The sequence below is a fragment of the Solanum lycopersicum genome, chromosome 7 (assembly GCF_036512215.1).
Source record: "Solanum lycopersicum chromosome 7, SLM_r2.1".
Taxonomy (NCBI): domain Eukaryota; kingdom Viridiplantae; phylum Streptophyta; class Magnoliopsida; order Solanales; family Solanaceae; genus Solanum; species Solanum lycopersicum.
Genome location: NC_090806.1, coordinates 5,455,497 through 5,476,436, shown reverse-complemented (window position 1 = coordinate 5,476,436; position 20,940 = coordinate 5,455,497). Strand labels below are relative to the sequence as shown.

Genomic DNA, 20,940 nt, shown 5'->3' with positions numbered 1-20,940 from the left:
ATAAAAGAAAAATGAACATTACTCTTTAACAGATTATAAAGAAAATATGATAAATTAATTGAGATGAATAGGATATAATTTGTGCCATTATAGTAAAAAATAAATTAATTAAATATTAGACGAGTGTTCTACAACTTAAAAATTGAATCTACCCATTGGTAATATCAATTATACTTAAAAATATTTTTGGGTTAATTTAATTTATTATTTTCTTATTCAGTATTAATATTCGTATTAGAGTTCGATTAATTTTAATGTGCACCGAAATAGAGCCTATTCAAATATGCTTCCTATTAAAAAAAATCATATTGAAAACTCAAAAATATTTAATAAGGAAGGAACAACACTATCCAATGCAGTGATGCATTATATCAAATAACTATAGTTATTATTTTCTTATACTAATTTTGTACCGATTTTGATCACAATGCTATAGAAATACTTTTAATATTTATTAAAGGGAAAAAGGATAAATATATACTGAACTATAGTAACCAGTCATACTTTTAGAACATTGGTGTCTCTGTCATTCAAAAATTAAAACATAAATGCCCTTCACTCTAATGTAAGACTAAACAGGGACACGTGGCGCGATCTTATCCGTTAATAAATGTCGGATCGGTGGATAAGATTATGACACGTGTATGTCCGTTAGTATAAAGGGTGTATATGCTTAAATTTTTAGACGACAGGAGCACCAATGTCTCAAAAGTATGACGGAGGGTAATTGCATATCATTTACGATAATTCGGAGGTATATTTATCTTTTTTTCCTTTATTAAATAATGATTAATAATCGATTATGTCGGATCCATATCACGGGCCTTAAAAGGATCTAATTAAAATAGATTAGTTGATCAAAATTTAACAAAAATAATAAAATTGGGCCACATGATGAGACCCAATATCAGAAAAAAATTGAAAATTGACTTTAAAACCCTAAACCCCAACCTTCTACTCAATCTCTCTTCTTCTTCCCCACACACACATCAGAGTAGCAAAATCTTCTTGTTCAAGCAGCAGTAGCCATGGCGAAACGTTTGATTCCAACAATTAACAGGGTTTTGATTGAGAAAATCACAGCTCCTGCTAAAACAAGTGCCGGTATTCTTCTCCCTGAGAAGTCTGCTAAGGTCAGTAACTTAGAAAACTGTAATTTGTTGAATGTTCACCTGTCTTGTTGTTGCTTGGTTACATTAGGTAGATTAATTGTGAAATTTAGACAAGATTTTTACACCCAATTGAAACTGAATTGAAAAATCTCTTGGAACACTGATTATGATCTCCAATGGAGAGATATTGCCAGCTTGAAACATTGTTTGATCCCAAATTGAATTAATTAACTCTTTTTCTTCCATAAACACAGATTTTGGGGGTTTTCTTAGGATTTTTTTTTTTTGCGATGGGATCTAGGTGAAGGTTTGAGGCTCTCAAAGAAGTTTAGAGTGAGGCGAGAGAGATAAAGTGTACGAATGAATTGTGTTTACTTAGCCGATTTCAGAAATCAACTATTTTGGTTTATTCTAAGTGCTAAATTTTAGAGTTTGTTGAGCATTTGACTGATATGGATCCATCTTAAGCTGAACATATATTAATTTGTCTTTGATTGAGGCACTTTTGGTTGTTTTATTGTTTTATTATCTTGGATATGCATTCCAATTTTAGCTGCTATTCAAGCTGGTCTTGTGAATTTAGAGAACATATAGTTTGTTTGGAGATTCTGTTTGACTACATGTAGTTTGAGAAACCTCTACGAAGAAGTATTTGGAACTCCTTTGGATATATCCAGCAACATTATTTGTTTATTCATTTGATAGGCCGACAGAATCATGTAGTTTTGAAAGACTCCTCTTTTCTCAAGTATCAGAATGAGATGAGTTCGAGTTGGACAGAAAAAGATTGAAGTGTTCAAATTTCTGAGCTCAGAACTCAAAAGTATTGCGATAGGGATTATTTTGGGTATTGCAAGTGCTAAATTTTGGAGGACCTGTAGAATTTGTTGAGCAATTTGGCTGATGTTGAATATTTACATATATGATTTTAACTTGTGTTTGATTGAGTTGTCTTTGAGGTGTTTTGGTGTTTGTATATTCAAAGTCGGTTGAGACTTAGTTGATTGGTTGTTGTTAGCGTTGTATTATGTTGGATATGTAACCCAATTTAGCTAAGATTTTGATCGTTTGGTGTTTGTGTTTTAATCAAGTCATTCTTGTGAATTTTTCAGCTGAATTCTGGGAAAGTGGTGGCTGTTGGGCCAGGACTTCATGACAAGACAGGGAACTTAATCCCTACTGCTGTCAAGGAAGGTGACACCGTCTTGTTGCCCGAGTATGGTGGTACTCAAGTCAAGTTGGGGGAGAAAGAGTGAGTGCGCTTTGTTATCTGTCCTTGTATTGCTCTAAAAGCTTAAAGCTTTATTCATTTTCTAAACATTCTTGATGATCTTATGGCAGGTATCATTTGTACCGGGATGAAGACATTTTGGGGACACTGCACGACTGAGCATCTATAACGTTTGAGTTTTCATTCACACTGTTGAGGTTTATTTAAGGGGGTTGGGGAGGTTAATTTCAAGAATGTTTTTGGTTTAAGCACTCGAATCGTTAGTTGAATAACTGTTCTTTTTGTATTGTGCAATTGAGGAGACTGTGGCTAATGCCAATGGTGTTCAATTAAAAAATGATGACACTATTTTCTACCTTTAGCTTCTGAATCCAGCTCATGGTAAAGGCTATTGTAGCTGGTCTTTTAATGGTCTGTCTGCGCCTTTATGAAGCTATTGCTATTTTATTAATATTGGTGTCTGTTAGCTAGGTGGTTGTGGCTGATAGTATTACTGTGGTGCAGCCTGTGATTAAAATGTCTACATGCTAGACAATTATAATACTATTGTTATTAGTATAGAGTTTAATGGTTTGCAAACCATCTAGAGCTTGACCATTAATAGAAGATCTTGTGGGCAGATTTATTATGTTTGATAGATCCTTAATGGTTACTTGTTTAATCGACTCTCAGGTCGTTTGGTAGGTTGCATTAGAAGAAATAGTCTATGCATTATACATGATATTATTTAGTATTATGCTTGGTATAGTCTATGTATATCTAATTCATGGATTAATTATACATCATTATAGTATGTGTTACTATATTTGGAGTACCATGGGATAAATTTATGTAAAACAAAAATACCATAATTAGCTTACAAGTTATTTAAAGAGGTTATTTGTTATTAAACAAATCCAATACAATACAAATTTGAAAGGTAAGCTGTTTAACATTTTCTAGTTAAACAACTACATTTGTGTGGTTTTTTAATTATTTGCAGTTGAAATTTTTAAAAATTAAATACAATATTAAAATTATAATTTGCAATTTTATGAGTAAATTTCGATGGTTTATTTTTCGATTTTAAAAATAAATGGTTTATTCTTTATAGATTGAAAATGAACATTTTATGAGTGATCCATTTATTAAAATGATAATTAATCAACCTCAAATAATTCAAGTGAATAAACAACAAACATGACAATAAAAGTGTTCATCTCATAGCTAGTTAGAAGGCTATAAAAAAGTAATATTGTTCAGTAATTATTTACCTTGACGCAATTACATAATAATTTTGAGGACATAATTGGAGGGGTGTTTTCTTTTATATAGAATTTTAACTAAAACACAAAATGAAGTGGGAAATAATGAACTAAACACTATATAAAAGTAAACTGTGTACCGTTAATTCCTGTTATTGAAAGATCTTACTTTTGTTAAGTTGAAAAATTATTTTCAATAAGACCCTTGATACTTGTAGTCATCAATGTACTTGTCTACAAGCACTTCATAAATAAAATTGCTCTCTACAACCACAAAATTCTTACAAGCAAAGCGATGCGAGCCTTCTATTCTTCATGAGTATGTGAGAGCTTCATCACTTAAAGCGAGTGCGCCTTGTCGCGCTTCCTTGAACACTGACTCACATGTCGCTGATTGGTAAGCGGGATAACTAGTTTCACATTCCCATTCTATACTTTTCTCAGTGGAAAAGAGTGAATATCCAAGCAGCTTATGTTGGTTTTCATGCCTCAAAACTGAGCTTTAGCTAGTTTTTTCTGTTGCTTGGCGCGTTCAACGGATTCTTGGATCTGTTGGTCGTGCGCTCTAAGTATTCTATCCACATCCATTGGTTTTAATGCAGATGGAAGTGGACCAAAATATTGGTTGTCTTCCACAAAATCATGGCCATCTGATTCTGCAGGAGGCAACAATTGTTCAATAAGTTGGTTCTTCACTACCTTGGAGTTATTGCCTTCGCCTTCCACCATTTTTTCCTTTTCAAACATCACCTATTGTGCATCTTGTAAGATCTGTGCCTTGTGCTCTCTTGGTAAGCCCTGCATATTGGTCCATTTGGCAGGTAAAAGAGTAGATATTTGGTCAATACTTGATGTTGATGGATCTAAAGAACGATTCGTCTTTCCCTTAGAGTCATTGTCATTTCCTTTAGCTGTTGATCCCTTCTCAAGCCTTGCACGCGTAACAGCTTTGAGGATCTTGACAGCATGTTCTCGAATTAAATCCTGCATTTTGTCTGATGAAGCATGTAGTGGACCTGAGCACTTCTTTGCTGGACACCTGAAAAAATGCAGAAGAATTTGTTCCTTCTTCCCATGATTTCTGTCTTTTTTGCATAAAATTGTGCACTGATCTCTCTACAGGGGAATATTGTGGCAAACTCGAAGGCGTCACAAGCAAATGGTTCTGTTGTGAAAAGATCACTCTTAAGAGCAAGAGCTGCAGTCCCTCTATATTCAGCTTCTATGGATAGTTAAGTGTACAATAGTCTAACAGCAGCAGCAGGAACATCATGAAAGGTCGCCTCGAGATTCCTCCTATAAGGCTCTATTGACTTAAATATCTTTGCATTAGGCAATTTGGATTTTTTTTCAAAAATCATCAGATGGAGAACCACAGAGCTTGAATACTTTATGCAATTGCTCAACTTCAGTTTTACCAGGCATAATAGGCTTGCCGGTAAATAGTTTCACCAAGTACACAACCAACACCCCATAAATCCACTCCAAACTATTTGATCCAAGCAAAAGTTCTGGTGACCGATACCAGAGAGTCACAATATTGCTAGTTAAGGGAATGCTTTGTTCTGGATCAAAATATGTTGACAACCCAAAATCTGCAATTTTCAGGATACCTTCTTTGTTAACTAAGAGGTTAGAAGTCTTTATACCTTTAAGCAGCTGATTCATGTAACATTTGATTTCAGGTTCAGAAAACTTGACACCTTGTTGTTCTTGAATTGCCTTGAGATCATATACCATGCGTTCAAAAACAAGGTACAAACTGTAGTTCATTTTCGAAATGGCTAAACCTTCCAATTTGATAACGTTGGAGTGATCACCAAGCCTTCTCAATATAAAATGATCTCTCTTGCCATAAACTTTACACTCTCAGGATCAGAAGTGTCAAAACGAACCTTCTTCAGAGCAACAACCTTATTGAGCAAACAATCGCTAGCCTTGTAGACATTACTGTAAGTTCCCTGGCCAATTTTAGCAAGTTTCTCAAAAGTATGAACACTTCTTGGAAGCCATCCATTTAAAGCATTGCCAGCAGCTGCAACAAGCCAAACAGGCCATCCAGCAACAACTAGTTCACCTTCTATGCCTTTTGGTACTCCTCTGCTGAGTCTTAAATTCAGTTTCCATCTCCTGGTGTGAAGGATTTCATCCTTCTCTACTGCCACAAATGTCTCAGCTACATCTGAGGATATCGTTCCTTCAACTGATCGATCCCTGATAGTTGAAGATTTTCCATAACTGGAAACCATAGTTCTTCAAATGAAAAACAATCTAAGTCTTGTTTTACAACATAAACTAATTCATTTTTTCTTAAAGCTTTGGTTACATACCAAGAAAACAAACACTAATAGAAAGAAGTATGAGAAACTTAAATCACAAATTAAGGGAGTTGACTCCTTAAATACATAATAGTAGCCTGAGTTGTAAATAAAAACTCTATCCTAGAAATCATCATCATACAAATACATATTTCTGTCTCATTGTGCTAAGGTTTTCTTCCTTCTAAAATATTAGTTGAGATAATGTTGATAATTTATCATATAACAAAATTCCAACAATTGGAATGGTTGTTCTATTTTCAGGTAAATAATCAAAATTCTTGAACAAGAAGTGGGAATCCTCAGATGACGTACGTTAGAGGGTGGGAAAAACATAATCAATATCAGCTTATTTTCCCTACTTTCGTAAGGAAAGTCGCTACCTTCATTTTTTACAAAGTTTATTTTTTCAAAATATTTAACCAACCGAACATAAAAAAAATTGGACAAAATGTTTTCCTTCACACCAAACACCCCCTTAGTCTCATTCGTGTGTGACGAAAATACTGAGAAAAAATTTGGCAACTTCCTACTTATGTTGTGATTAGAAATAGGGAAACATTTTTACCATACCAAAGTTAACCAAACTTTTGTAATACCAAATCGAATACCACAAGTTGTTATAAACATAAGCAGAGGATTAAGCAACTATTTTTCACTATTTAAACACAACCTCGCCAATCATATTAAGAACAACATCATTTAGATCTATGTTATGACCAAATAGAAGAGAAAACAATCTTAAAGTTATACATTTGATGTCCTCTCAAAACAACATGGTAGCAACAGAAAAGTTCTCTTTATCCCTCTTTGCTATCTGCAACTGCTACTTGATCTGTACAATCTAGTCAATGTTGTGAAAACCTGGAAGAAGGGAAGTTATGAAGCCAAAGACAATCATTTGGATCTCCTTTGCGATACCCCACCAACGGTTGCCAGCATCAGCAGCTCCGGGTTCCACTGCCTGCTCATTCTCGCCTACCCTATTTACGTCGTTACCTAGTAGATTCTCATTTTCACCTCCAGGTTGTCCCTCTGCTAAAACAATATGACAAAGAAGAGTTAAGAGATGTTCCAGTATCAACATTAACTCTTACTTTATGAATGCACACATTTCCCAGCAGACATTCTAGACAAACGTGATGTTGATGTTGGTAAATTGCCATTCAGTTGATGTTGGTAAATTGCCATGGTTAGTTTTATAAAAAGAGGACTAAAATACTGTAACCTACCCTAAAAGAAAGGCACCAAGTGTCAATTAAACAGTACTCCAGCCTACAATGTGTTATATCTTTCTTTTGAGAGAGTAAACCTTTATTCATGTAAAGGGCGATGCACCAAGACGGTGTGGGCAGGACAACAAGGGCACAGTCCCCATGTACATCTACGATGTGTTTATCTATTTACTGACATAAGCTGAAAGGAAGTACCTCCACCAGCTGCAACATTGTCATTTCCTTGCCTTCCAGCACCTGGTACATTATCTGCCCTTACAGCTGGCCTAGGTGGTTGGGGAGGTGCAGCAGCCCTCTGCATTCCTTGTGAAAGCCACCGTACCAAGGGTGCAAGAGCTCCAGTTTGATATCTACAAGGACCAACAGGAAATATATGGTGTGACTTAACGACAAAGCAAAAACAAAAGACGTATTTCAATGAGTACAATCGTAAGACCCCGTTTGGATTGGCTTATTTTTAGGTACTTTTACGCCAAATTGTTTTAAGCACTTTTGTAGTTTTTGGGTAAGATAAGAAGTGCTTTTAAGCCAAAGAACAAAATAAGCCAAAAGTCAAAAGTTACAGATTCCTAATATATGTCATAAGTTATAAGCCCATCTAAATATGCTCCAAGTTCTCCCTATTTCATAGGCAATTCAACAACAATGCAAATTATATGATTTTATCATTAGAAAAAACTAAGTAACGACTGGAAAGTGAAGATACCATTCAAGTAGCTTGTTTCACTTGGCTGTTGGCCAATCAGGCTGCACTCACTCAACACAACCTCATCAAAAGAGGTATGCAAATCTGTTCCAGGTGTTGGTTTTGACTTTTGAATGTGAGGTCGAGATAATAAATAATCTTTTCCTACACTGTAGAGAGACTGCGAAGTTGTGGCACATTTTCATCAATTAAGGGGCATCAGTTGACTATGCCAAGGAATATCAAAGAAGCTTTAGCTTGCTGGAACAGAGATGGAATCAGTCAGGACACAGGGAGAGATGAAAAAATTGTCCCGGCCTGCATTTGGTGGTCTATATGGATGGAGAGGAACCAAAGATGTTTTAAAAACAAGAGCTGCTCTCCTGGTTCTTTTCTTTTTTTGGTGTAAACATGAATATCTTCAAGATGCAGAGGATATTCCTAGTATATTAGAGTTCTTATGACCTCCAAAGGAGTTCTTTTCCTTTTGCAACTTCTGGATGCAAGTATTACTAGAATACTCTTTATGTATTCTTTTGTTTATAATACAAGTTACCTTCTAAAAAAAAACAAGAAACGAAATATATGGAGGCATTTTAGCACTACACTCGAGAAATGTTTTCCAATTTTCCCATGTTTGGCTGTCAAATATTTGGGGATACATTTTCTCCAGGAAAACCAGCTCCTTAAAAATGAGAAAAATGAGCTCCCAAATGGAAGAAGGAAAATCAAGCTCTACTACTGACATTCCACATTGATTGTTTCCTCCCAACACTCCAAATGCACGTCATCTTCACTCCCACCCCATAGCCCTCATTCCCACCATCCCACACCCATACCTCCTCACCCCACCTCCCATAGTATTTGTCTTAGTTATATACAAAGGCATTTAGGATAATATTTTTTGCTTGCTTACTTAAAACCACAAGAAATATTAGTAGGAACCCCACTTATTTTCCTAGAGAACATTTTCCTTCAAACCGAACACACCCTTGTTCAAGTTGGTTACTGTGGTAGGCAAACATACCTAATGGGGACGCGTAAACAAGCATAAATGGTCGGGAGGAGAAAAGCTAGAGGATTCACCTTCAAGACAATGAACAATTCACTTTAGTGTTCCACAATGGAGCAAAGAGAGAATGGAAAAGGAGACCAAAAGCACCAAAAGAACTATGCCCAAGAAAGGAAACCAAGGAAATGGATATTATAAACTATAAAAAGCAACTGAAAATCTGAATGCTATTTAGGAGAAAAATACAAATGTAGGGACAACTTAGCTGCTTTCTTTTCCAAAGAAAAAGGGAACTGTAGTTTATCTTTTAGTATATCCACATTCTCATTCATATTGGTTATCTTGCAGAAATTGACGCGTCCAAAAGAATTCTTAATTGTCACAACAGCTTTTTAAGACCAAACTGTTAGTATTTAATAAAATGAATAAGCAATAACCCAGTGTAGTCCCATAAGTGGGGTCCGGGAAGGGTAGAGCGTACACAGACTTATCGCTACCTTGTGGAAGTAGAGAGACGGTTTCTGAAAGACCCTCGGCTTGAGTGACGCACATCACAACAAATAAAATAAATAACTAAATAAAAAGGAAGTGATCATAATTGACAAACACTTACAGGTACACAAGTGAAGCTAAAAACACAAGCAGAACAAGTCTCTGTCTTGATCCATCTTGATTGAACAAAAAAATCACTGCAGCCAGCTTCAAAATAAGCAAGAGATCTAGCTGAAATGCAATTTGAAATCTTCTGACAACTATTTGTCGTTGGGGTCCAAGCTGTTGCTGCTGAGGCTGCTGCTGTCCCATCTGACCTTGCTCCTCACCTACAGCTCCATTGTCTGGAACACTAGGTCCACTGTCAAGAGCAGCATGTTTTGTTTTTTAATTTTAGAAAGGAGAGACAAATAAGGCTCTGCTCAAATAGGTTTTTTTAGGGAAGTAGCCCTTTTAGAAACTAGAAAGCATAATTCCAACACTTCCGGATTAAGCACTCAACACCATGGCTTCGTGTTTTGTCAGAGTATGAAGGCTAATGAAGGGAATAAAGATATCAATAACATGACATGCAATTGAGTAAATATATATACCTACTAGTTTCCAGGTGCATGAGAAGTAAGTATGGCTTCATCCCTAGTATTTTAGGTTGATGTCATTTAAGCAGATGATAAGTACAACAATAGTAACAAAGAACTAATATATCTTCAAGCAACTAACAGGCATGAACACCAAGTGGAGAACAGAAAGAGAAACGACCAGAGTAACATCTTTTAATTTGTTGATTAGGTTAAAGTAAAAAAGTGTTATTTATAATCAGCAGCAAAAAAGCTGCTAAGTATGTACAGGAAAAGGTGCTAGTCACATTAATCATGTCCAGCACAGTACGACACCACATTAGGTTCCTTATCAATGAGTGACTATTCAGGAGTTCAACCTTAATGACGATATAATACCACAGACCAGAATCTGAGACTTGGCCAAAATGAAATGTTACAGGAGTTCTTCAAGGAGAGAAAACAAAAATGAGAATTGTTTATTGTGCATCTATAAAAAGCTTTTACCGTATTTTGCTAAAGAGAATAAAAAAATTGAAGTTCTTTGATTCAAATAAATAAATCACAATCACAGTCTTTCTCCCTCCCTGCCACAAATGATTCAAAAACTTAACTGAATACTAAGATCAGTTACTTGCCTATTAAAGACTGACAACTATCCAATATAACTTTTGCAGAGTTTAGGAGAACTGCCTGAGAGGGTTTAAATGGAGCGACACGGTCAATGAGGATTCATGTAGCCAACCCGAACTTGGTTGGAATTGTGGCATTGTAGTTCTTATTGCTAGTTTAGACTTCGATTCCAAAATATAAATTCACAAGTCAAAGGGGTGTCAAACATTTCTAGCATAAGTATGGTGCCAGAATTTAGTCAGTGTATTGCATGTACACAAGAAGCTCTGAACAGCAGATTTGTAGGTGTACCAAGAAATACTAAATCATCCTCATTCCAACTTAAATGGTCTGTGACAGGTAAGTCTTGTTCTTTTTGTCATTATCATTCTATTTATTTTTATTTTCCTACTCTTGGATGCTTAAAGGAGGTTGGATATTCTAGACTGCAGCAACTTTAGTTGCCATGTTTCCATTGTCTAGCCAGAAGAATCCTTCCAGCCCTGGTGCTATGGACTTGGGAGCTTTTTAAAAAAAAGGAGCCAAAATTGGTTAAAACACACTTCTACTGATGCAGCAGAGAATTTCTTAAACACCTGACATGTTGTACTCCTGAATAGAGAACTTCAGCTTTGATTATAAAAGCATTGAAAATACATGACAAATCTACAATTATTGCTACATCAGATATGGATTCAACAAGCTGAGTACTAAGCAGATACAGCTATCGAACTGAATATGATGCATTAATTTAAAGGAACAATGGAAAATAAGGAAACCTATTTAATTCCTGTGGTGTTCCATGCTGGAAGAGAAGTCAGCATGCCAATTACAGAGGCTATGCAAGATAATGATGACAACTTATACATGAAAAACTAGATCTAAAATCTCAGGGACACTTACGTAGGCACAGCGTAAGTAAATGGAATTAGAGTGTTTGGTGGAAACCCTGCATATTGTCCCATAAAAGGGGCAACAGGTACAGCATAAAGGCCTGGTCCATGGTTCAACTCCTCCTGGATTGGCTGCATACCGGAAGCTCCAGGAAGCAGTGTTGGATACATGGCATGGAGCATCTGATAATTTAACATCGGTGAACCCTGAAATGATGGGAGCTGTAAAAACAGATAAAAGAATTAGCGGAACTTCTCAAATGCAAGTAAGCATTTTCTTTCACAAAAATAGTTCATAAAAAAACAAGCAAATCCTACTGAAAAGGAAAAGTTAGTGGCTGCAAAATATCCAGGCCCTCAAAATTGCAAAGGTATTTTGCCAAAAGGTGGCCAGTCGACATCAATGCCCATAATAAAGACAACTCGCATGACTGTATTGTTAGGCATAGACCAAGACTTATAATCCTACTAAATTCAGCAATTGTCGTGAGTGGTGAAATCAAGTTCATAACAGAGAAGCATCTTTTGAATTAACTCTTCCAGATTACCACTCCATTAATCTTCACTTGATGCACGCACCCCTAAAACCAGATTGAATGGTAAGGTAGGAACTGATCAAAAATCATACTCTTAACAATGGAATTGTTATGGTCCACAAGTTGGATAAAGAGAAATTCATATAATTGGATAAATTGGGGAACCAAGTAAACGAGGAATGCTACAAGCAGTTTGGATAAACATATCCAGTTGTATCTTGTTTTGTATGATTAAACATATTTAAATGTAGAAGTCAAAAAAAGAAGAAGATATGAGCGTGAAGTGGGAGGTATAGTGCTAAATGAGCTATTTCTTGGGTCTTAAATGCCAAGCAGTGTCAGGCTGTTTGGAAATTCCCTTCACCTCAGTGTGCAAAATAGGTTTTAAATCTCAATCAGTATCCAAATGTAACGGATAACCAATCTCTGATTTACCCACTACATCATGGCTATAATAAAGAGTGCAACAAATTAAAAAGAATATTCCAAATGGAATCACATCCACGCATATGAAGCAAAAACAGTAATCGATGCATCCATACATTATGAAAAGCAAGAAGCACTCAATATTAGAAAGACAATTTAGAATTTCTACATTTCAATCTGCAACGTAGCTCTCCAAAAGACACGGGATTATGCAGCTAATCGATTGCATTTCGTGGCTCTGAAAAGTTAAAAGGACATCTTTTTTTTCCTGGTTTGGGATAAATACCAAGTGCGGGTAAGTTTTTACCTCTTCCCCCACCCCCACCAAAAAAAAACATTTTTGTCCTTTCCTAGATAAGATAGATTTCCTTTTTAACACGTCTGGTGATTCAGCACATGTTTAGCAGTCCACGTCGATTGACATAACACATCCTCCGATGCGTAAGCATGACATTGACTCTTACCAATTTTCGAGCTGTAATTAATGCTGTACAAATAGAGAATGTTGGATGCTTGATAATGACATCAAAAGCAAGAAAACCAAGAACCTATAACTTCATTAGGGTTATTCAGCTACCAAGACATTGTACTTCTCCTCATTATAGCTCACTTTCACTTACAGAAACGTGCTAAGGTATATTATGTACAACGGACACGTCTGAAGGGTTTGTTTACAACGGCCATTCATTTTCACTTCCACTCATGGGAACATGCTAAGGTATACGTACAATGGATACGTGTGTAGTGTTTGTTTATAATGGACATTAATTTTCCATTTCCACTCACAGAAACATGCTAAGGTATATGTACAACGGACACGTGTCTAGGGTTTTTTACACAGACATTAAATTTTTCACTTTCACTCGCAGAAACATGCTAAGGTATATGTACAACGGACATGTGTGTAGGGTTTGTTTACAACGGACATTAATCTTTCACTTCCACTCACAGAAACATGCTTAGGTGTATGTACAACGGACACGTGTGTAGGTTTTGTTTACAACGGGCATTAGTTTTTAACACGTAAAAGACATTGAACTCTAAAGATTAAAGCCCGGAAAATGACAAGTTCCAGTGGCGCACGAGCACTCGGCTTTCAACCTGGCATCTGGGAGCAAATTGGGAAGGCACAGCCGTTGACTCTTGGAAGACGGTTCTGAGATGAGGTTTTACTGTATATGAACAACAGATAACCAAGGACACGTGTGTAAGGTTTGTTTATACTGGACATTAATTTTTGACACTTAAAAAGACACTGAACTCCAAAGATTAAAGCCATGACATGAAAGATTGTTCCAGTGGCGCACCAGCACTCCGCTTTCAACCTAGAATCTGGGAGAAAATTGGGAAAGCATAGCTGTTGACTCTTGGAAGAGGATTCTGAGATGAGGTTTTACTGTATACGAACAACGGACACCCAAGGACACGTGTGTAAGGTGTTTTTACAACAGACATTGATTTTTGACAATTAAAAAGACATTGAACTCCAGAGATTAAAGCCATGATAAGAGAGATTGTTCCAGTGGCGAACGAGCACTCCACTTTCAACCTAGAAGCTGGGAGAAAATTGTGAAGGCATAGCTGTTTTCACTTGGAATAGGGTTCCGGGATGAGGTTTTACTGTATCCCTATTACACACACACGGAACTTCAAATCGCATGCATCTTTCCTACTTACTTTGCCCTTATCAACAGCTTTAAATAGACCAAAGATCAATTTTTTTATAATCAACACCAGTATTTTTATGTAATTCCTGAATCGTAGATACATAGAATATACAACAAAGACTCTTTAAGCCAAAAACATTTACATCAAATTATAACATACCCTAATTTTCCACCGTAACCAAAACAGTTAATTCAATTCCCAAAACGAGAAGACAAAAAAGGAACTCCATCTAATTCAGAAATGTTACACCACTAAAAAAAAACAAATTTATTCAATTCAAGTTCATACCCAACAAATAATTTCCACCAAATTCAATCAACCAAAAAAAAAAAAAAACTTAATTGAGAAAATAGGCACCTGGGGTTGTTTCTTAAGGGTTTCTTCTGGAGATTTTTGATAAGCAGAGGCAGAAGAAGACGATTGTTGTTCCGATGTTGAGCTGAGATTTTCATGTTTTTCCGCCATTGAAGCTTTCTCAATTTTCTCTTGTTTTTGAAGATCGGAGCTTTGCTTAGGCCCTTTTTTTTCAATAAAAAATAAATGTTAAATCTAATTTTGCTCTATATTTTAGCTACGTATTTTTCACTATCTTCTCCAATAGGAACAAGCCACGTGTTATATTATTTATTTCTTCATTTTTTCCTTCTATAAACATCCAAAAAAAAAACATATTTTATCCTTCATTATAATTTTGGTTCTTTTACATTAGCAAATTACTTGTATTTGTTATTATGATGATTTGAACTCTAATGTATGATGGGAAAAATATTTTTGGTTAGAATATTTTGATAGAAAGGCCGAATTAAAAAAAGTTTATTAGTTATAAGACTATATCTTGAAGTAGACTCAATCTCCGACTTTAAACATTGTCATTCTTATGAAGTGTTATTTTCATTTTTAATTGTTTTTTAAAAAAATCGTGTTTGATTAATTGTGACTTTAGTTTTTTTATAAAACGATGTATTATTTAGTCTTCTATCATTCATAGAGGTGATTTTACATGGTGGAATAATAAGAGGCGTTATACGCATACTCAACCATGGATTAACAAGAAAATCGGATAATATCATCATATTGTCCAGTAAATTGTATGATCAAACTGAATCAATCTAATCAATCATCTACTTGATTTTAATGATGGACTTTCCGCTTAGTAAATACTAAGACCACTCAGTAACTAACTGCTTGTACAATAGCTAATTATTTTCTATTATAGAGAAATAATGTTGCAGGTGTTGCGATCTAAAATTCGAGATTATTATGACATATATAATAATCCATTAGTATGTAAGTCAATTTTTCTTTCGAATCGTATAAAAAAACTATTATTGTGGAAGCATAGTTTGAAACCTTAAATCCTTCGTAATAGGGTTAAAGCGCAAAGATATACTCAAGATCCATCACCAATACAAGATCGTTTAAAAGCTTAATACAATTAATTTTAAATACAACATTATCAGATATAACAATGACTACATCACTCTAAATATCTACTAAATAATAAGGATATGATAATAGGTGTATATTTATCAAAGTGTTTGATCAATAAAATAGTAAATAAAAAGGTCAAGTCGACAAACAAAGCAAATACAAGAATTGCCCTTGTAGAGCTGTCAATATGGTCTAGCCCACCTCATTTGAATTAACCCATACAGACTTTGATATTTTACGGATCAGGTCGGGCTAGCCTATTTTTTGAGTGGGCCAAAAAATGGTCGGCCTAACCCACAGGTACATGGGCTACAGGCTTGCCGGGCTGGCCCATTTTTGTAAAAAATATATTTTTTTATAATTATTAAATTAAATTATAAATTACAAAAAATATTATCATAGCTATTGACAAAATATTATTAGATAATATTAGTGATACTACTTGTTAATCAAATTCACAAATGAAATTATATTTATTAAGTTTTTTTCAAGTAAAAGTATAAATATCTAAATAGAAATATTAACTTAATTATTTTGAGTAACTCTCTTTAATTTTAAATTTTAATATTATGTTATATTTTTTAATAATTTTTTATTGGTCAATGAACCAATCCTATCAATATTTCTCAAACCCTACAAATCAGCAGACTTATATTCAAACCATGCCAAAAAATTTTTTTTTCTTAAATGAACTCGAAGAATCTTAGTCCAGTCCTATAAAATCTCATGTTACGCCAGGCCGACCCCACGGGCCTTGCCCATATTAACAGTTTCTATTCCCTTTGTTATTTCGGCTTATTGGAAATTACTTGATCCTAAATCATTCACATGGTGGTAGACTTATAAATCCTTGAAAAACATTTTACGCTACTGAAATAATTTCTTAGATGGTAATGTTTAGTAAGACTCGAGCCAATTCATCTTCTCTGCCAATAAACATTATGTATTGTTGTATCCTTCTCCTGTTTACCAACAATCAAGCATGTACAAATAATGAAAACATACTGAAAATTTAGATCAACACATAATCTAGTTGTAATTGTGGACTTTAGAGCTCTTCCTATGCTTACTTTCTGGTGAATCACAGGTGACACTAAAACTCCCTGTTGATCAGGTTAAAATTGATGCAGCTTGTCCATTTAACATTACATCTATCAAGTATCTTCTTCAAAAGGGCATAATATAGCGTCGTAATAGATGATAAGCTGACCAACAACAGGTTAAAGCTACGGCGACAACTCATTGGACATAAAGCAAACAGCATTAAACTAAGCAGGCTGATTATTTTCCAGATCATAGAGTTCAAACACCATCATAAATACATAGATTTTTTCTAGCTAGGTTGAGCATTGAACCACTACATTGAACAAGAGCGCGGATTGAAGAACTAAAACTCCAAACTCCGATCTGTGTAACTTGAACCACTACATTGAACAAGAGCGCGGATTAAAGAACTAAAACCCCAAACTCTGATCCGTGTAACTTTGTTTGCTCTTCCTTCATGAGGTAAGTAGCTTCTTATGTTTTCCAGGTTTTAAAAGAATTTACAAGGTTACTAAGCCTGCAAATTCAACAGATATATACAATTAGGGATCATTTGCTAGTGTATTAGAAAAAATTAATGCATTAGCAACTAGTACCTTGGTATAACTGGTGCACTCTATTTGGTATTGAAGTGTGTACAACTACTTTGTGAATTAGTAGTGGCTTGTTTGGTATAGCTAATGCACTCTATTTCGTATTAAGGTGTATATACTAATGCATAAAAAAATATGATAATAGTGATGCAATGGGTTCTAATGCATGCATGGTTAAAGGCACAATTGCCCTTCAAAATCTTTTCCACATTCCTTCCATCATATTCCTGAACAAGTATTTTTAAAAAAAAAAATTATGCATTATACGTTATTTTAATACAACAAACCAAACACTACATTAATCTCAGCATAACTAATACAATCATTACTAATAGACCAGATCAACATTATCCTTGTAGACCCAACCAAACATCCCCTTAGAGGAATGCACATCTTATTATTTCTTATGATAAACCAAATTGTATTATCAAAACCACAAATCTTGTTTAAGTAGTATAATATAAAGTTTGCCAGCTGTAGTTCTCTAATCAGTTCGAGTTCCCCATCCAACAGACTTTTTGTCCCCCCCCCCAACACAAAGGGAAGACGCATTGCCTGGAAGATTAGGTCAACCTAGAAACGGCTTGCCCTTGCTTAGAAAAGGAAATTTCATGAGATGTTACAGAAGCCGCTGGGATAAAAAATGACTCAAAACTAGAATTGATAGATCAAAGTAGATCCCTCTAGATGGAACTGAAAAGTAGATGCAGATCACAAAATGCAAGTGTTGATAGACAACTTACTACAGAAGCTCACTACACAGACAGGTCATTTATCCTTCGTCCTCAGATTTAGAATCATTATCCGGGTTGTCCTCAAGCTTCACCTCCACTTCCACCACCTGCACTGGGGTTGGGAAAGCAGGTCCTGCAAGTAGCAACAAATGCTAAGAATATCATCAATGTATTGTTGCCATTACAACAATACCATAGAGCTACTGGATAGGTTCGCTGCTGTATTTCCAGCAACTCAGATCCACTAAAATGTAGCCAGAGACAAATATAACTAAATATTGAGAGAATTCATTCATTAAGGGTGTCTTTGAACTCCACTACTTTCCCATCTCCATGAGGAATCAACCTATTTGAATATATATAGCAAAAAGACCACATTCTCAAGACAAAATAAGAGACATCCCAAAGAACATGCAGCAAGTATTCCAGGTGAAGGAAATTAAGATTTGTTTTTTCCATTTATGATTCCACTGGTTTTAATGCAATTAAATTTCAGCTATTCTGCTAATGAACAGAAAATTTCCACATGGGAATTCTAAACCAAATGTGTCCTTGTTCCAATCACCGTGTAAGCTATACAAAGGGATAGGCGGTCCATTTAAAGAGAGTTGAGTATCTGATCATAATGACAACCTAAAGTCAGATTTCCAGTTGTAGTTCTCAGTTTGGGGTGCCAACAGTTGCTCGTCGTCCTTCCGCTTACATAAGACAACATGGGTGCTTTTCTGCTCAACTTCCGAAGGAGGGTTGAAATCTGTTACAAAATAACCCGTTCTTCTTCCATAGGCAAATGTAAATGGTGCTTCCATATGTGGAGAATGCATTTAGCTCTTTTGAGTTTTGACGAGTCTGCTCCTATCCCATCTGCTGCTCTAGCTAATTGTCCACCCATCTCCAAGTGTGATATCTATGTTATGTATGATCAAACCTAAGGGCATATTACTTGAAGTAGGTTCTTCTTTTTTATGAACTTGCAATGCGACTTACTAGAAGAACAAAAGTCCATCAAATATATTAAATAGTACAATGTAGCTCCCAACTGAATAAAGAAAGTAAACTTCCGTGTTTACTATTCCTTTTGCCCCAATTGTATGTGGTACACTTTCCTTTTTAGTTTGTCTAAAAAAAATGTAACCTTTTTCTAATTGGAGACAACTTTACTCTAAATTCTCTTTTACCCCTAATGAAATGATATTTAGCCACATAAATGTCTAAGCTTTGTTTTCGACCACAAGTTTTATACCTCTTCAGTTCTTTCTTAAACTTTGTGACAGAGAGAATACTTCACACAACACTGGAGAAAGCTTATTCTTGTAGTGTTTAATCTGCATGACGGAGTGATCTTTCCCTCTTATGAAAGCCGGTATCTCACTTTCGAAAGAGAGTCAGGGCTAGGCTAAACCATGATGCTGTGTTACTACGCTTCGCCTCTCCCTTCACTATGAGAGAATACTTCACACAACACTGGAGAAAGCTTATTCTTGTAGTGTTTAATATCTTTTCGGAGTTTGGGATGCTGCATTAAGATTATATATCTCATTTGGCACTAGACCATGCACAAAGTTGTAGTTGGTTTAGAACCACATGCAATTTCTCAGAAATAAAAGGCTAAGACTAACGATTTCTATATCTCATTTGGCACTAGATGATTGCAGTTTGCACACACATATCTCAGTCAGCAAAAGTTTATACATGCCCCAATAGGCCGGTGGATCCAAATTCAGGAATATCTATTTGGTTATGTAGATACAAATTCCCCACACATTTTTCTTGCACTCCAAAAAAATAAATCTATCAGCTTGACCCTTTTACAATAATCTCGAAAGAAACAGTTCCCACGCAAAACATTCTACCAAAGCAAACAAATTTCAAACCATTTTTAGGGCGTTTGGGTATTGTTGACAGTGTTTCTGATGATAAGCATAAGTAGAAAATTCAGATGTTGATAAGTGAAAAGAGCCAAGTAGAAACTTGCTTGCCTCCCTAGAGATGATCTCAGTTGTTCCTCCAATTGATTACAATAAGTTTATGTTGGTAAAAGCATCTTAATCTGTTCTACTCACCAGCCCTCAATCCTAAACGAGTTAACACCAGTTATATGAATCCATGACATCCTTTCTAGGAATCATAATTAGCCTATTAGGAATCTCCTTGATCTAAATTCTAAGCTAAGGACCGTCTACACTTGCATACGCGAAAGACATCAGCTTTAGGCAATCTTAATACCATTTATTAGGCATATATATTACCTAAAACTCGTATCTTTACGAGCTTAAAACAAGTAAAGTAACTGTTCTTACTTCTCAAAAGCCACCCAAAAGAGAATAACAATACTCCCTCAGACCCTCCTACCCAAATCACTTGTCAATTTACAAAACCAAGATAGAATTAAAAGTGTAAACTAATTTATAAGAATTGTATACCTCCAGTAAAAAACGAGGACGAAGGCCATCCACGAACACGAGAAACCGACCTCGATTCATCCTCTGATAACAAAGAGGAAGCCGATAACGAAGAAGCAGAACCAAAATGACTCTTCACAGCAGCCATTTTCCCAACAACCTCTAGTATCCTATGAGGATCAAAATCACCACGATTACTATGTATTCCCCCAACTTTCACGTACGGTTGTGGAGGTGGAACCCAGTAAGATGATCCAGGCAAAAAAGGTAACCAATCTGGAGCAGAACGCCTCACGATAACCGAATGGATTACCTCCTCCAACTTCTTTACCCCACCGTCCGATCCACTAGATGACGAATCTAGGTCGATCTCGATTAACTGAGGGTGAGGTGGTTCACCTCCACCATCACCGGATCCACCGCCGGAGCGATTGGAGTTTGAACGGTGCCGGAGAGTGAGGAGAAGAGGTGGGGAGAATACGGGTCGGGTCAGAATTCGGGTTCGGGTTAAGGGATTTGAGAGAAAACGAGCCATGAGAAAACAGGGATTTTTTTTTTTTTGGCTTGTTGGTAAGAAGAGAAAGAAGAGAGATAAAGAGTCAATTATAGGTAACTGGTTTACCTGTTAGGCAGGTGGAAATTTCAAGACACACTGTTGACGTGGCAGTCGTGGGTGGGTGGGTCTTATCGGTGACAGGTCATAATTCTCTATTTG

General features: G+C 35.8%; 3 protein-coding genes and 1 pseudogene across 5 annotated transcripts; 1 reads left to right on the top strand and 3 right to left on the bottom strand.

Moving 5' to 3' along the window:
- The first annotated feature begins 870 nt into the window (after positions 1-870).
- On the top strand, positions 871-2,698 carry LOC101260655 (10 kDa chaperonin, mitochondrial). Its single transcript, XM_004242772.5, has 3 exons — positions 871-1,133; positions 2,225-2,364; positions 2,454-2,698. The coding sequence occupies exons 1-3, from the start codon at positions 1,029-1,031 to the stop codon at positions 2,500-2,502; spliced, it is 294 nt and encodes a 97-aa protein (XP_004242820.1). The 5' UTR covers positions 871-1,028; the 3' UTR covers positions 2,503-2,698.
- A 1,814-nt stretch (positions 2,699-4,512) lies between these two features.
- On the bottom strand, positions 4,513-5,836 carry LOC101264532 (probable serine/threonine-protein kinase At1g54610; annotated as a pseudogene).
- A 630-nt stretch (positions 5,837-6,466) lies between these two features.
- LOC101260152 (uncharacterized) lies at positions 6,467-14,567 on the bottom strand. 3 transcript variants are annotated; one of them, XM_004242770.5, is made up of 5 exons: positions 14,379-14,567; positions 11,402-11,613; positions 9,451-9,690; positions 7,336-7,490; positions 6,467-6,943 (listed from the first exon to the last, which is right to left on the bottom strand). In XM_004242770.5, exons 1-5 carry the CDS (start codon positions 14,484-14,486, stop codon positions 6,750-6,752), a joined length of 909 nt encoding a protein of 302 aa, XP_004242818.2. In that variant the 5' UTR covers positions 14,487-14,567; the 3' UTR covers positions 6,467-6,749. The 3 variants fall into 3 exon arrangements, with proteins under 3 accessions (XP_004242818.2, XP_010323346.2, XP_069142802.1); XM_010325044.4 differs by having other exon boundaries at positions 6,467-6,940; XM_069286701.1 differs by having other exon boundaries at positions 7,342-7,490.
- A 2,148-nt stretch (positions 14,568-16,715) lies between these two features.
- On the bottom strand, positions 16,716-20,835 carry LOC101259857 (uncharacterized). The gene is made up of 3 exons (XM_004242769.5): positions 20,247-20,835; positions 17,833-17,956; positions 16,716-17,013 (listed from the first exon to the last, which is right to left on the bottom strand). The coding sequence occupies exons 1-2, from the start codon at positions 20,758-20,760 to the stop codon at positions 17,862-17,864; spliced, it is 609 nt and encodes a 202-aa protein (XP_004242817.2). The 5' UTR covers positions 20,761-20,835; the 3' UTR covers positions 16,716-17,013; positions 17,833-17,861.
- Between the last annotated feature and the right edge of the window lie 105 nt (positions 20,836-20,940).